General features: G+C 43.4%; 4 protein-coding genes across 14 annotated transcripts in view; 2 read left to right on the top strand and 2 right to left on the bottom strand.

Annotated features, from left to right (window-relative positions):
- The window catches only part of LOC124471292 (NACHT, LRR and PYD domains-containing protein 12-like), a 1,476,309-nt gene that overhangs the window by 821,566 nt on the left and 642,163 nt on the right, over positions 1–12,580 (top strand). The window lies entirely within an intron of this gene.
- Positions 1–12,580, bottom strand: part of LOC124471300 (NACHT, LRR and PYD domains-containing protein 12-like) — a 479,590-nt gene that overhangs the window by 382,639 nt on the left and 84,371 nt on the right. The gene's annotated exons all lie outside the window — the stretch shown is intronic.
- The window catches only part of LOC124471378, a 257,270-nt gene that overhangs the window by 85,031 nt on the left and 159,659 nt on the right, over positions 1–12,580 (top strand). The window lies entirely within an intron of this gene.
- LOC124471305 (NLR family CARD domain-containing protein 3-like) overlaps positions 7,714–12,580 on the bottom strand; it is a 90,809-nt gene continuing 85,942 nt past the window's right edge. For 6 of the 7 annotated variants that reach the window (XM_047025766.1, XM_047025767.1, XM_047025772.1 and 3 more), the window contains 2 exons: positions 9,771–9,941; positions 7,714–7,930 (listed from right to left, as the gene is read on the bottom strand). In XM_047025766.1, coding sequence (XP_046881722.1) covers positions 7,729–7,930; positions 9,771–9,941 — 373 coding nt within the window. In that variant the 3' untranslated portion in view covers positions 7,714–7,728. The remainder of the gene's footprint in view (positions 7,931–9,770; positions 9,942–12,580) is intronic. The other variant, XM_047025770.1, reaches the window with a different exon arrangement.

A 12,580-nucleotide genomic window follows, 5' to 3' on the forward strand; every position in this document is an offset into this window, starting at 1 on the left:
GTGGACACTAAACAATGTAGGAATCAATGGGTGCCAACTTTGGTCCTATTACTAAGTTTCTTAGAATGAAAGGATAGAAAAGAGAGATGGAAGTGGAAGTGGGTGCCAGACTTCCTGGAGTCATGGTCTTATTCGTCAGGGGCCAGGGAGGATTGCTTATGGGGCGTTAGCTCTATGGCGTTCTTGTTTTTGTTGACCGTACCTCAAAGTAAATCATGTTGGGTTTCTGGTAACAGATTTAAATATAAAAAGATTAGTAGATATCCTTGTCTCATGACATAATTTGCCTATTATTTTGGTTTAAAGGAAGGTTTGCTTTTGACCTTTGAGGCACTTTGGTCAGGGCACCTGTTGTGCACTTGTTTCGTCAGTGGTTGCTGATATAAGGCGAGGCCAGGCCTCTGTGCATGGCCTGTTGTCCACAAGTAGAGGCATTTTCCCTTTTCCGGGGTTTGTTCCACCTTGTCACGGCTGGCGTGCTTCTTCTGGGATGCTTGTCGGCCATAGTAGGTCTTTCTACTCTCTGCACTCTCATCCAGTTGGCATCATGTGACTTCTTGTGGACCTGTGATGCTTCTCGTTGCAGGTGGGTTTCCCATGGTACCGGACGGTCATGGCAATGTGCTGATTCTGTTTGAACCTTGTGTCTCGATGGGTGAGTGGCGTAGCCCTGTGGCGGTCTGGAGTGGCCATTTAACCTATGGATCAGGTCCTCTTCTGAGAGATGTGGATCAGACGTGGGATGTCCCCCCCCTTCCACTGTGAAGACTGTGTTCTGGACTTCAGGGTGAGGCAGTGGATAAGGCTTCTTGACGTGGGTCCACATCTGGTTTTGTTTGAAGTCAATGAGGGGTTGCAGTCTGTTGAGTAGATCGTGTCCAATCAGCAGTTTTTCAGTCTCAAGAGCAGAGACATGGATGGGGTGGATTAGGGACATTTCCCCAAATGTCAGCTTCAAGTACAGCGTCTCTGTGACTGGAGCTTTGTTTTGGGTGAAGCTTGTGATGTTGAATTCACCATCTTCACTTTTAATCCATCTTCTGTTTGACCTGGCTATTCCTTTTAGCTGAGCGGCCAAGGTGGGTGCAATAAGGCAGATTTCTGCACCAGTGTCCAGCAATCCTTCGCAGGGCACTTCATCTTCAAGTGTGACGGGTACATAGCTTCGGTTAGCTCTTCCTTTTCTGGAAAGCTCACCGAGAAATGTGTGTAACTGTGGGGCTTGTTTGTGTGTTGCTGTGTCTGGAGGTTGTCTTCTTGTGGGTTTATGCTGTTCTTGAATCGTTTGTCCTTTTTCCAATCCAATGAGGAGTACCTGAGGTGAGTTTCCAGTGTGGGGGCCTTCTAGTCATGCCGAGTCTGATGGAGCCTTCCTGTTTGCTTCATCCAATCTTCTTCGTATCTCACTAATGTTTTTCTTCATGATTTCCATGTCCTCGTCATGTTTATCTCTTTTTTGTTGGTACTCTTGGGGTTCGTTTGTTTTTTTATAGTTGTCCTGGGGTCGTCCAGGGTAGTTGTGTTGTGGTCTGTCGTATTCGTTCTGGTACTGTTTAGACCCTGTTGAATGGTTTCTTGCGTGATAGGAGTGCTGGTTGTAGCCGTAGTGATGGTGGTGTGTTCTGTTTTCGTTTTGGTATTGTTGGGGTACCGTTGAGTTGTTCCCAGTTTGGTGGGTGTGTTGCTTGTAGGCAGGTTTTGGTTCGTAGGGTCTCTGGAGTTCTCTTCCTTCTAGTTGTAGGTGTGAATCTGATTCCACCGCATAGACATTTGGTTCCTGACGTAGGTTGTTGTTCGCCCAGGATTTATATGCCATGTCCCTTATCTGCAGAGCCGTCATGGTTTCATGGTCCCCAAAGGTCATCATGAAGGGTCGTATGGGTTGGGAGAGGTTGTATATAAACATTGACTTGAACGTGGAAGTTTCTTCTCCTCCGGGTTGGTTTTCCGTTGCAAAGAAAGCTTTCCGGAACCTCTCATAGAATAATTTCGGGTTTTCGTTTTCTTTTTGTCTTGTGTGCATTGCGGCAATGCAGCAAGAGCTTTTAGTTTCTGAGTGCCACGCCTTGAGGGTCTGGCAAGCCATGTCATAGCTGCGGCGTTCTTCTGCTGGTTGCCTGTCAAGCAGGGCTCTGATTGAGCTGGAAGAGGTGCTCTTTAACAGGTACAGCTTGTCTGCGTCTGTAGCTCTAGGTATGCGATTGAGATTAAAGTTCAGTTGTTCCAGATACATCTCAATGCTCTGTGTGGGATTGTCTGGATCAAACTTTTCTATGTTCCTGCTCATTTTCAATAGCAGATTTAGAGACACTGCTGGTGGCAGGTTATGCATTTCCCATGCATTTTGTGGATAGGCTGAACATGAGTGTTCATGATCATCCCATCTGTTTGGGGCTGTGGTCTGAGCGCGTCGTTCAGGTTGGGATTGTAGCTCAATTTTCTGCTCATCCAGTCTTCTGCTCGGCTGCTCCACATCTCCTGTTCTCCTGATCCTTCGTGGATTTGTGTCAGCCTGGCATGGAGATTGGTTGGAAAGGGATGTATCCCTATATGGTCTTTTCGCTTCATACCCGGAGTGGAGGGGTGGTTCGGGTGAGAACAGTTCTCTTCTGTGCTCGTTTCTTGAATGCTGATCTACTTCTCTGTCGTCTGTTCCCTTCCTTTGGTCTGTGTCTCAGCATCTCCAGGCTTCTGTGGACTGGATTGTGGCAATTCGCCTTGTTCAGCTTATGAATGGTAGAAAGTAGTTCAGTTTTTGTTTCAAGTAAATCGTCCTTCATCGTCTCCCGGGCAGCTGTGACGTGTGAGAGATCTTGGTTCAGGAGTTGGATTTTTGTGTGGAGAGTGTCATTTTCTTCTTTTAAGTCTTCGTATTGTGATACTCTTTCATTCGTTTCATTCAATACCTTCGCGGTGTTTGACAGTAGTGATGCTGAGTCCTCGTTGCTTTTCAGAACCCCCTGCATTTCTTCTCTTAGGTCTTCAAGATCCGTAGCCAGTTCCTTGTTCTCCTGTTGCAGTGTCTCCCGGAATTCTTGTTCTTTTTCCTTCGCCTTGAGGGCATCCCTGAGGGTTGTTTCCTGTTCCGTTAGCTGTGTTCTAGCTCTCTCCAGTTCTACAGCCAGGTTGCTGGTTTCCTGTTCCAATTGTTTCCTGTGCTCTTGTTCTCTTTGTGCCGCCTTGAGAGCATCTTCTCGATCCTGGAGAGCTTGTGTTCTAGCCGTTTCCAGTTCTTGTCGATCTTGGAGAGCTTGTGTCATAGCTCTTTCCAGGTTGTCAGCCAGGTCGCTGCCTTCCTGTTCTAGTTGCTCGCGTCGTGCTTGTTCTCTTCCTGTCGCCTTGAGGGCATCTTCTCGATCCTGGAGAGCTTGTGTCCATTGTGTGTTGACTTTTGTTATTGCTAACCTGAGCAGTGCAGCATAGTTGAGGCCGAGGCTGGATAGGCATTTGACAATTTGGGATTTGCTCAATGATTGGCCTACATTTTCTATGACCACTTCTTGAATTTTCCTGGTGATCATATCGAAATTTAGATTGGTCAGCGTTTCCACATATCTTGGGTTTTCTTTCTCGGATAGGTGGACAATCAGTTTCTCAGCTTCCGTGAGATGAGACATGTTTAGTTAGCTAAGAATTGGTTTGGCTACCGGAAGTTATTAACACAATGCTATTGTGATAATGTTGATAGGCACTTTAGTTTTTTTGCTAAACAAAATAACGTTTAAAATGAATAAATAATGTAGGCCTATATTAAATCTCAATTTGTTAGTAATCTCGTTAGATTCACTATAATAGACTAGGCAATTTAAATTGAGAAGCTGTTGATTTGTTTTAACCTGAACTGGACTAAGGAAAGTACCATGTATTTAAATACTATAGCACATTAGCCGGTTTAGCTCGTTGAATCAAACGGGTAACAAACCAAATTTATGAGCTGCATCTATAATGTAGCTTCAAATTGCGCAAGGGCTTTACATTAAAGTTTAATTCAATGCAAAAAGTGAAGCTTCTTTTCGAAACTTAAGTTAATCAATGACCAATTGCTTAACAATATGGAAGCATATAGCTTAGTAGAGAACTGCGAAGTCTCTTTCAAAATAAAAGTCCTTCAGGACTAAACCGCATGTTTGTTTCCTGGAACAACTTATCAGTTTCAAGGTTAATTCGTTTAACCCAAAATAGTAAACACCACTAAAATACACCTTTTAGAAGCGTGTATGGTACCAATACAACTAGTGTTGTGACTCTTAAAAAGGTTCTTACGCCTTCCTTTGGAAGTGCTGCCTATGTAGATTTACAAAATGAATTGAACGGGCCGTAGTGTCACTGCGCACGCGCGTACCTCCGCCCAAGTCTAGCTTTTCCGAAGCTAGTTGGTCATAACATAACACAAACAGCCAATTGTACACGACAAAGCCAATGCACTCAGTACACAGCACGGTATTTAAACAGTGTTTAAACCCGTAGCTATCTGGGGGAATAGTTAAATACAACGGAACATTAATTTAACCAACAGGGTGGGAGGGTGGGTTTCAGACGGAAAATCTCCCGTTATAGATCGCTCATTTCAATCTGTTTCAAAGCCTCGTACGGGGCTCCATATGTAGCGTGGTTTGCACGGTTAAGATTAGCAATACTTAATTTATAATAAAGTATACAATTCTTGGGGGCACCACCTCTGATTTATTTAAGGGACAGAGGAAACCTTATTGAATAATAGCACTCGTAATAATCAGTCTAATCTTAAGTAGCGAATTCCATGAAAGTAGAGCAGATCAGATAACGTGAGGGATAACGCGAGTATTATAAACAATGATTTATTTAAGAAAATGTAATTATGATGAACAAATACCAAAGACGTTATAGGCTAGTTGAGAGTGAGTTGAGTTAAACAGTATACAGTAGGTCCTAAACTATGATGAGGGCGGAATACTAGATGGTGGGTTGAGAGCGCGTGGGGAGGGGAAGAGAGAGAGATAGGCTTCAGGAGAACAATGGAGGGAGTCTATGTTAACTAATCCTAACGAAAGTTAGGTTGAATCATTTGCAAACTAAAAATCAAACGTAACAAATTAAATCACAATATGCCAATGTTCACAAGTAAGAAATGTAGCAATATCGTAGTTACTGTTGTCAGTTTGAAGAAGAAGAATCAAAGTTCCGTTCGTCGTTGTCAAACGGTTAGAGCAAAGGAATCTTTCGTTAAAGTTCCTGGTGGTCCAGTGAGTTGCTGATTGAGAAGGATAGGTCAGATGTGTCGCGAACATATCCGGTGAATCCTTGCGAAAAAGCAAGGTTTGCTTGTGCGTCAGGGTTTTATAATCCTTGCTAAAGGGGGGGTATCCTTTTGGAGGTGAACTCTTTGATTGGTCAGTTACTCCCACCTGGGCGTCCATCCTGAGATTGACGTATGGGTGTGAAGTAGTTGATAACTTTTCAGAGTTCAGCTATTTCAAATGTCCATGTATTTCTAATACTTCAACATATAACAATACAACATTAATAAATGGTTTAGTTTGTAGATTAAAATCATTTTGATATCAAAATTAACTGATTTATCATAACAGGAAATGAAGTTACATTAAAACATCAAATTATATTAACACAGCATAAAAGGGAAAGCATACATTATAACACATCAACTACCGTCATTGAAATAGTGTCCATAAGTCATGTAGTCCTTGAGCATATGTTTGTAAATCCAGAAAAGTTAGTCTTTCCTTAAACTCCTTTGTCTGCATACTGTAAGGCCATTTTGGTCTACCTTCTGACCCCATGCTGGGCCAGAAGCTTTGAAGGTCCTGCTCTGGAGATAAGGACAAAGGGGGAAACCCCCTTTCTCCTTGTCGGGGGTAGGGGAAAGGTGTGAGGGTACGTGGTTTGTCTGTTGGCTCTGCTACAACACCAAGCACACTTCTTGCTATTCCTAATCCGAAACCCTTCATGCAGTGGAAGAGGCATCAACCACAGGGACTGATGTGGAAATTGACACCATACTGTTGAAACGATGAAGATGGATATGATTATAGATTTATCTGATTGAAAATTAAACCTTTTTTTACCCCTTTTAGTGTTATTTTATATCACTGGAAACCATATGTTAAGCTGTTGACTTATTATAGTTGGGCTTAGTATTATTACCACTAAACGATAGAAGCTATTGAGCCAGAGTGTGAGATCTGGGTGACAGAGGCTGAGGAGTGAGGGAGAAGGCCACCTGGAGGCAGGCATCGTCCTTCGCAGGCAGAGGCCTGAGCTACAAGTCAAGATGCACTGTTTATGACTCCACACCTAGAATCTTATCTGTGGCCGCCTGCACAAGGTCAGCACTAGCCCTAAGCAGTGCGTTAAGCTGGGAACACAAGTCTCTGACTCCAGGTCTATCAGCACCGGATCTCCTCAGGGCTGCATCCTTTCCCCTCTGCTCTTCTCCCTGTACAACAACAGTTGCACCTCCAGTCATCCGTCTGTCAAACTCCTGAAGTTTGCGGACGACACCACCCTCATTGGGCTCATCTCTGGTGAAGACGAGTCTGATTATAGGTGGGAAGCAGACAACCTGGTGACCTGGTGCAGCCGGAACAACCTAGAGCCCAATGCTCTCAAGACAGTGGAGATGGTTGTGGACTTCAGGAAGAATACAGCCCCACTCACCCCCATCACCCTGTGTGACTCCCCAGTCAACCCTGTGGAGTCCTTCTGCTTCCTGGGTACTATCCTCTCCCAGGACCTCAAGTGGGAACTGAACATCTGCTCCCTCACCAAGAAAGCTCAACAGAGGATGTACTTCCTGTGGCAGCTGAAGAAATTCAACCTGCCAAAGACAATGATGGTGCACTTCTACACAGCCATCATTGAGTCCATCCTCACCTCCTCCATCACCATCTGGTACCCTGCTGTCACTGCCAATGTTAAGGGCAGACTGCAGCGTATCTTTTGCATTTTTAACTGGTGATTCTGCACTTGGCAGTTAGGATTTATGAGAAATATTCCTCAGGTTGCTTTGTCGAGTCCATAGTCCTAAGCACAGCTTTTTCTTCCTTGACGCTACCTAACATGCATCTTCGGCTCATATCTTACTGCAAGGTTTTTGTAATATCATACATTTTTATACTTACTGTAATTAAGTCTATTTACTATAAATAATGTTGTATTTACCTTACATAATTTTGGTATGTGTCTTTATATTTCAAATCTATTTTTACGGCCCATCCAACCACCTCATGTTGACTTACCACAGATTTGACCACTGCCCTGTATCCATAACGAAGCCAAATGATTGGTTAGACTGATCGTACTGGATTGAAGTCTTTGATGTGCAGTGAGCCAATGACTGAAGGGCCCTGGGACAGCTGTGTGTCTGTCTTGTGATTGTGGGACGGACCAATGACTCTTGAGAATGATGTATTATAAAATGATGTGTTGTCTGAAGTTCTGTGGGTTTCAGTGTGCATCAGCTGGGAAGTGCTGATGTCACCGGATTCTCCAGTTCTGTCTAGGAAACTAGATGGAGCTGTCTAGCAAATGGTGTTTGTGTACTGTGTTACTGTGTTAAACTCTTAAGAATTGATCAATATAATGCTAGATATTTCTTTTGTCAAAGGAACAATATCTCTCCCACAAAAATGCTCATGGTTGTATCTCATTCCTGACATGCAGTTTCAATGTAACTAATAAGCAACCACATGATCAAAATCAAACATGCAATTGTGATTGAATGTGTAACTATTACTTGTCCCTGAACATGATTACAGACCTCAGTGTCTCCAGTTTGCAGAGTGGATTCCCCAGTCCAGCAGAGAGCAGCTTCATGCCTGAATCCCTCAGGTCACTGTTGCTTAGATCCAGATCTCTCAGAAGGGAGGGGTTTGACTTCAGAGCTGAACCCAGAGAAGCACAGCCTTCTTCTGTGATCTGACAGCCTGACAACCTGTAGAAGGTTATCATGATATGGATTACAAACACTACTATCTTCTAGAGGTAGAAATAAAGAATATCAGTCTAATCATTTCCCATGGGTGTTGTGGTGATGTAGCAGTGGAATGTTGTTCCCCTAGATTACACACTGGATTGTACATGAGGACCAGGTCAAGTGGGTCAAATGGAGAGGGGGAGGTTGATTACTTAATGTCAAGGTCAAAAATTCAATGTGTTCTTGTTTTTTAAGTACATTACAGACATAAATCAAATTGTTGGTGTACAGACCTTTGAACACATATGTTATGTATTTGTAAAATGTATGTTTGTCAAAAATGTATGCGCGTTTTGGTTTGACCCATCGCCCGTTATCTGTGTTCTCGCAGTTAGATTGTTCTTTTCGACTTGACCTCCAGCGAGCGAGGTATGTTGTCTTCGGGTCTGAAAATTGTTAGAGAACTGTGGTGAAATGTCGGGTTCATGTTTTGTAACCAAGTTAATGTTGTAAAATGTATAGTAATGTTTAATTATTAGTGTAAATATTAGAGCTCGCTAACTAGCGTGCCTGTTGTGACTTGTTGGGACGGTGGTTGATGAGGTTCCCATGTCCTCACTCAGGTGGCCGAGAGCAGCAGCGGGGTACATGGAAGGGCTAATTGTACTAGAAAATATGTGTCCGGTATGACTGGGCACTGAGCGTTCTGTTTGGTAATGTACTGTACAGAATAAAGAATGTGTATTAATCCGGCATCTTGACTATTCACGCAGTGTCTTCAAAACTTCCTCGACACTTCCTTGAGAGATTAGGTTGGTTTAGGGCAGTTCTATGGGCGTGTGTGAAGCCCTCTGCAACATTGCTTGTAGAAAGGGCTATACAAGTCATATTTTATTTGAATACAATGAGACGGTAGTCAGTAACCAATGTGAAACATTAAGCTGCCTGAGAAGCTGATTTCACTGAGCTGGATTGAACCTTTGGAATATTCCAGAAAACGATCCTGTCTATTGAATACTGAGACATCATGTGGTCATCCTGAGGTACTTCTATTATGTATTATGATTATAAGAAGGATTACAAACACTAATACCCTCTGGATGTAGAAATGAATAATATGAATTTTCCTCTCAAACACCAAGAAGTTTTGATCAATCAGAGGACTGTCTGTCCAGGTTTGCTGACTTTCCTTTTATCTCAAATGGAATCGTACCAAACTATAGTGTCTGAAATTGTATATGCAGTGCACCTTTTTCTTTACTATTTAAAAAAGTCTCTACTTTTTTTAAAAGGGAAGAAAAAGGTGCAGTGGTCTCGTAATTCTTTCCAGAGCTATAGTAGTACAATGCACCAAGAAAGTAATACATATTACATCCAATAGCAGGTCTGTCAGTATACTGTCTGTCTACAATTATATAATGAAGTAGTATGTCTTAAATATATTCCTGTCCCACCCTGGTCTGTTTCACCCATCTCATGTTTGTCTCCACTCCCTCCAGGTGTCTCCCATCTTCCTTCCTACCCTCATTTATCCCTGTGTTTTCTGTTTGGGGACAGTTGTTCTTGTTTGTCAAGCCTACAGTAACAGCATGTTTTTCTCTACCTACTTTTGTCTTTTCTGCCTCTTAGTTCCCCTGGTCCTTACATCCTGCCTGCCCTGACTCTGAGTCTGCCTGCTGCCCTGTACCTGAATGGCTCTGCCTTGTCAACGACAAACCTAGCCTGCCCTGGATAGTCTTTTCCGGCCCCCTTGTACCTTTAATAGACCACAAATTTACAACCAGTGTGTGGTGTGTGACTCAGTGTGTGGTGTGACATTTTAACTTTACTAATGTCTCATGTAGAACATAATACATACCTCAGTGTCTCCAGCTTGCAGAGTGGATTCCCCAGTCCAGCAGAGAGCAGCTTCATGCCGGCATCCTTCAGATCATTGTTACTTAGCTCCAGTTGTCTCAGGAAGGAGGCTGACGTTAGAGCTGAGCTCAGAGAAGCACAGCCTTCCTCTGTGATGTGACAGCCTGACAGCCTGTAGAAGGTAATCATGATATGGATTACAAACACTACTATCTTCTAGAGGTAGAAATAAAGAATATCAGTCTGATTATTTTCCTCTTAAACACCAAGACGGTTTGATTAGTCAGATGACTGTCTGTCTTGGTTGTTTGAGTTCCCTCTATCTCAATCTGAATCCTACCATCCTATAGTATGTCAGAAATTACACATCCAGTTAAATAGTAGTACAATACACCAAGAAAGTATTACATACTGCATACAATAGAAGGTCTGTCAGTTCCCAAGGCAGCACACTTTTTTGGCTACCGTATTTTCCGGACTATAAAACGCACCTAAAAGCCTTTAATTTTCTCAAAAAACAACAGTGCGCTTTATAATCCAGAGTGCTTTATATATGGATTAATTCTGGTTGTGCTTACTGACCTCAAAGCGATTTTGTGTGGTGCACGGCACTCTGTCAAAATGTTTTAGAACGACTTTGGTAAACTTCAAAGCCACATCGCTTGTAGCATTACGACTACCGCAGTCAGAGGTGTCGCGGAGTAATACATACTGTGCTTCACTATAATATTACAGTGTGTGTGTATAAGGAGCCCAATGTTGGGAGTTATTGTGAATACGCTCATTAACGTTTGAACAATGTTAAGAGTTATTGTGAACACGTTTAATAAAGTTTGACTGACTGACTTATCTGACTGTTTTGTTTTGCTTAATGCGCTTTATAGTCCGGTGCGCTTTATATATGAAAAAAGATTGAGAATAGACCATTCATTGACATTGCGCCTTATCATCCAGTGCGCCCTATAGTGCGGAAAATACGGTATTTCTGATACTCAACCCTTGATGCAGGGACAGTGGTGTTGACCACAGGGACGGATACAGAACATCATAAGCCATCCCAAGACATCATACCATAATATAATGAAGTCATATGTCTTAAATATATTCCTTTCCCACCCTGATCTGTTTCACCCATCTCATGTTTGTCTCCACCCCCTCCAGTTGTCTCCCATCTTCCTTCCTACCCTCATCCCTGTGTTTTCTGTTCGGGTCAGTTCTTCTTGTTTGTCAAGCCTACAGTACCAGCATGTTTTTCTCTACCTCCTTTTGTCTTTTCAACCTCTTCTTAGTTCCACTGGCAGCGTTGTAGTACTCGTGACTGGTGTCACATCTGGGGGAATATCACTAAATTGCCTGTGCATTGTTTAATTTATTTGTAATATTATAACTGTTATTGGATGTAAAACATCACGCTTCAAATGCAACCAACAATTTAACTCCTTTCTCATTTTAATTCACCCATCACCCCAATTTGCACCTCAAAAGGGAATGAGGAAGATAGGCCACGAAACAGTGGCTGTCTGAAGATGTTGGCCAAATCAGCTATAATTAAATTTGGTTACCTGAACTGTGGCATCACGAGAGGACGTGTTTTAGAGGGGCGGTACGTTTTCCCTCTGCGAATGGCTACCATGCCACAAGATGGCTGACGCGAGAACTACACCTCCCAGAATGCACCACGCCGACAGCTGCAAATGCCTCAGTCCTCTGATTGAGGTAGGAGCACAGGCGGGGGAGGGAGAGAGGACAAAAGGCTCGATACAGAGACCAAGAGAAGGAGAGCGTACCTGGCATAAGCAGAGGTCGGTGCCAGACTTATGAGTTTTGATACCCTTGGTAGGATCCAAGGCGCGGAGCAACCTTTTTGTGCCTGACGTAACTTTTATTTTGCTTCCTGACCTGTTTTTGGTAAATAAACCAGTTTATTTTGTTTGAACCCAGTTTTGCCTGCTCTGTCTAGTGTTTATGCACTGCCCTACACCCCGCATCACGGTCTAGCCTCTCATGATGTCCTCATCTTCACGGAAACCTGGTTAAACAGCGGAATACCGGAACACACATGCTCCGGGTGGATAGAACATTAGATGGCTCCGGTAAGACCAGAGGTGGTGGATTGTGCATTTACATTAACAAAGCTTGGTGCACAAACTCTGCTATTGTTGGGAGTCATTGTTCAGCTAACCTTGAGTTTCTCATGGTTAAATGTGACCGTTTTATCTACCGCGGGAGTTTACTTCCACCATTATAACTGCAGCCTATATTCCCCCGGATGCTGATGCCAAGCTTGCTATGAGAGAACTTTACACAGCCATCAGTAAACAACAGACTGTTCCCCCGGAAGCTGCGTTTATTGTCGCAGGTGACTTTAATCACTCAAACTTAAAGTCAGTGCTACCAAAGTTTCACCAGCATGTTTCCTGTCACACCAGAGGAAACAAAACCTTAGACCATGTTTACACAAACATGGCTGGAGCTTACGTTGCGACACCCCTCCCCCATCTGGGGCAGTCAGATCACGTTTCTTTGTTCCTCACCCCTAAATATGCACCCCTCATCAACTGTGTGCAGCCATCAGTGAAGACCATCAAGGTGTGGCCTGCGGGGGCAGATTCCACATTCCAGGAAAGGTTTCTACACACAGACTGGAGTGTATTTGCTTCTCAGGCAACCAGTGGCGCTCACACGGACATTGACTCCTACACCTCCTCTGTATTGGATCATATCAATACCACCATTGACAGTGTTACAACCCAGAAACAAATCACCACATACCCAAATCAGAAGCCATGGATGAACAGGGAAGTGCGACTC

Source organism: Hypomesus transpacificus, chromosome 9, assembly GCF_021917145.1.
Source record: "Hypomesus transpacificus isolate Combined female chromosome 9, fHypTra1, whole genome shotgun sequence".
In the NCBI taxonomy this organism is placed as follows: Eukaryota; Metazoa; Chordata; class Actinopteri; order Osmeriformes; family Osmeridae; genus Hypomesus; species Hypomesus transpacificus.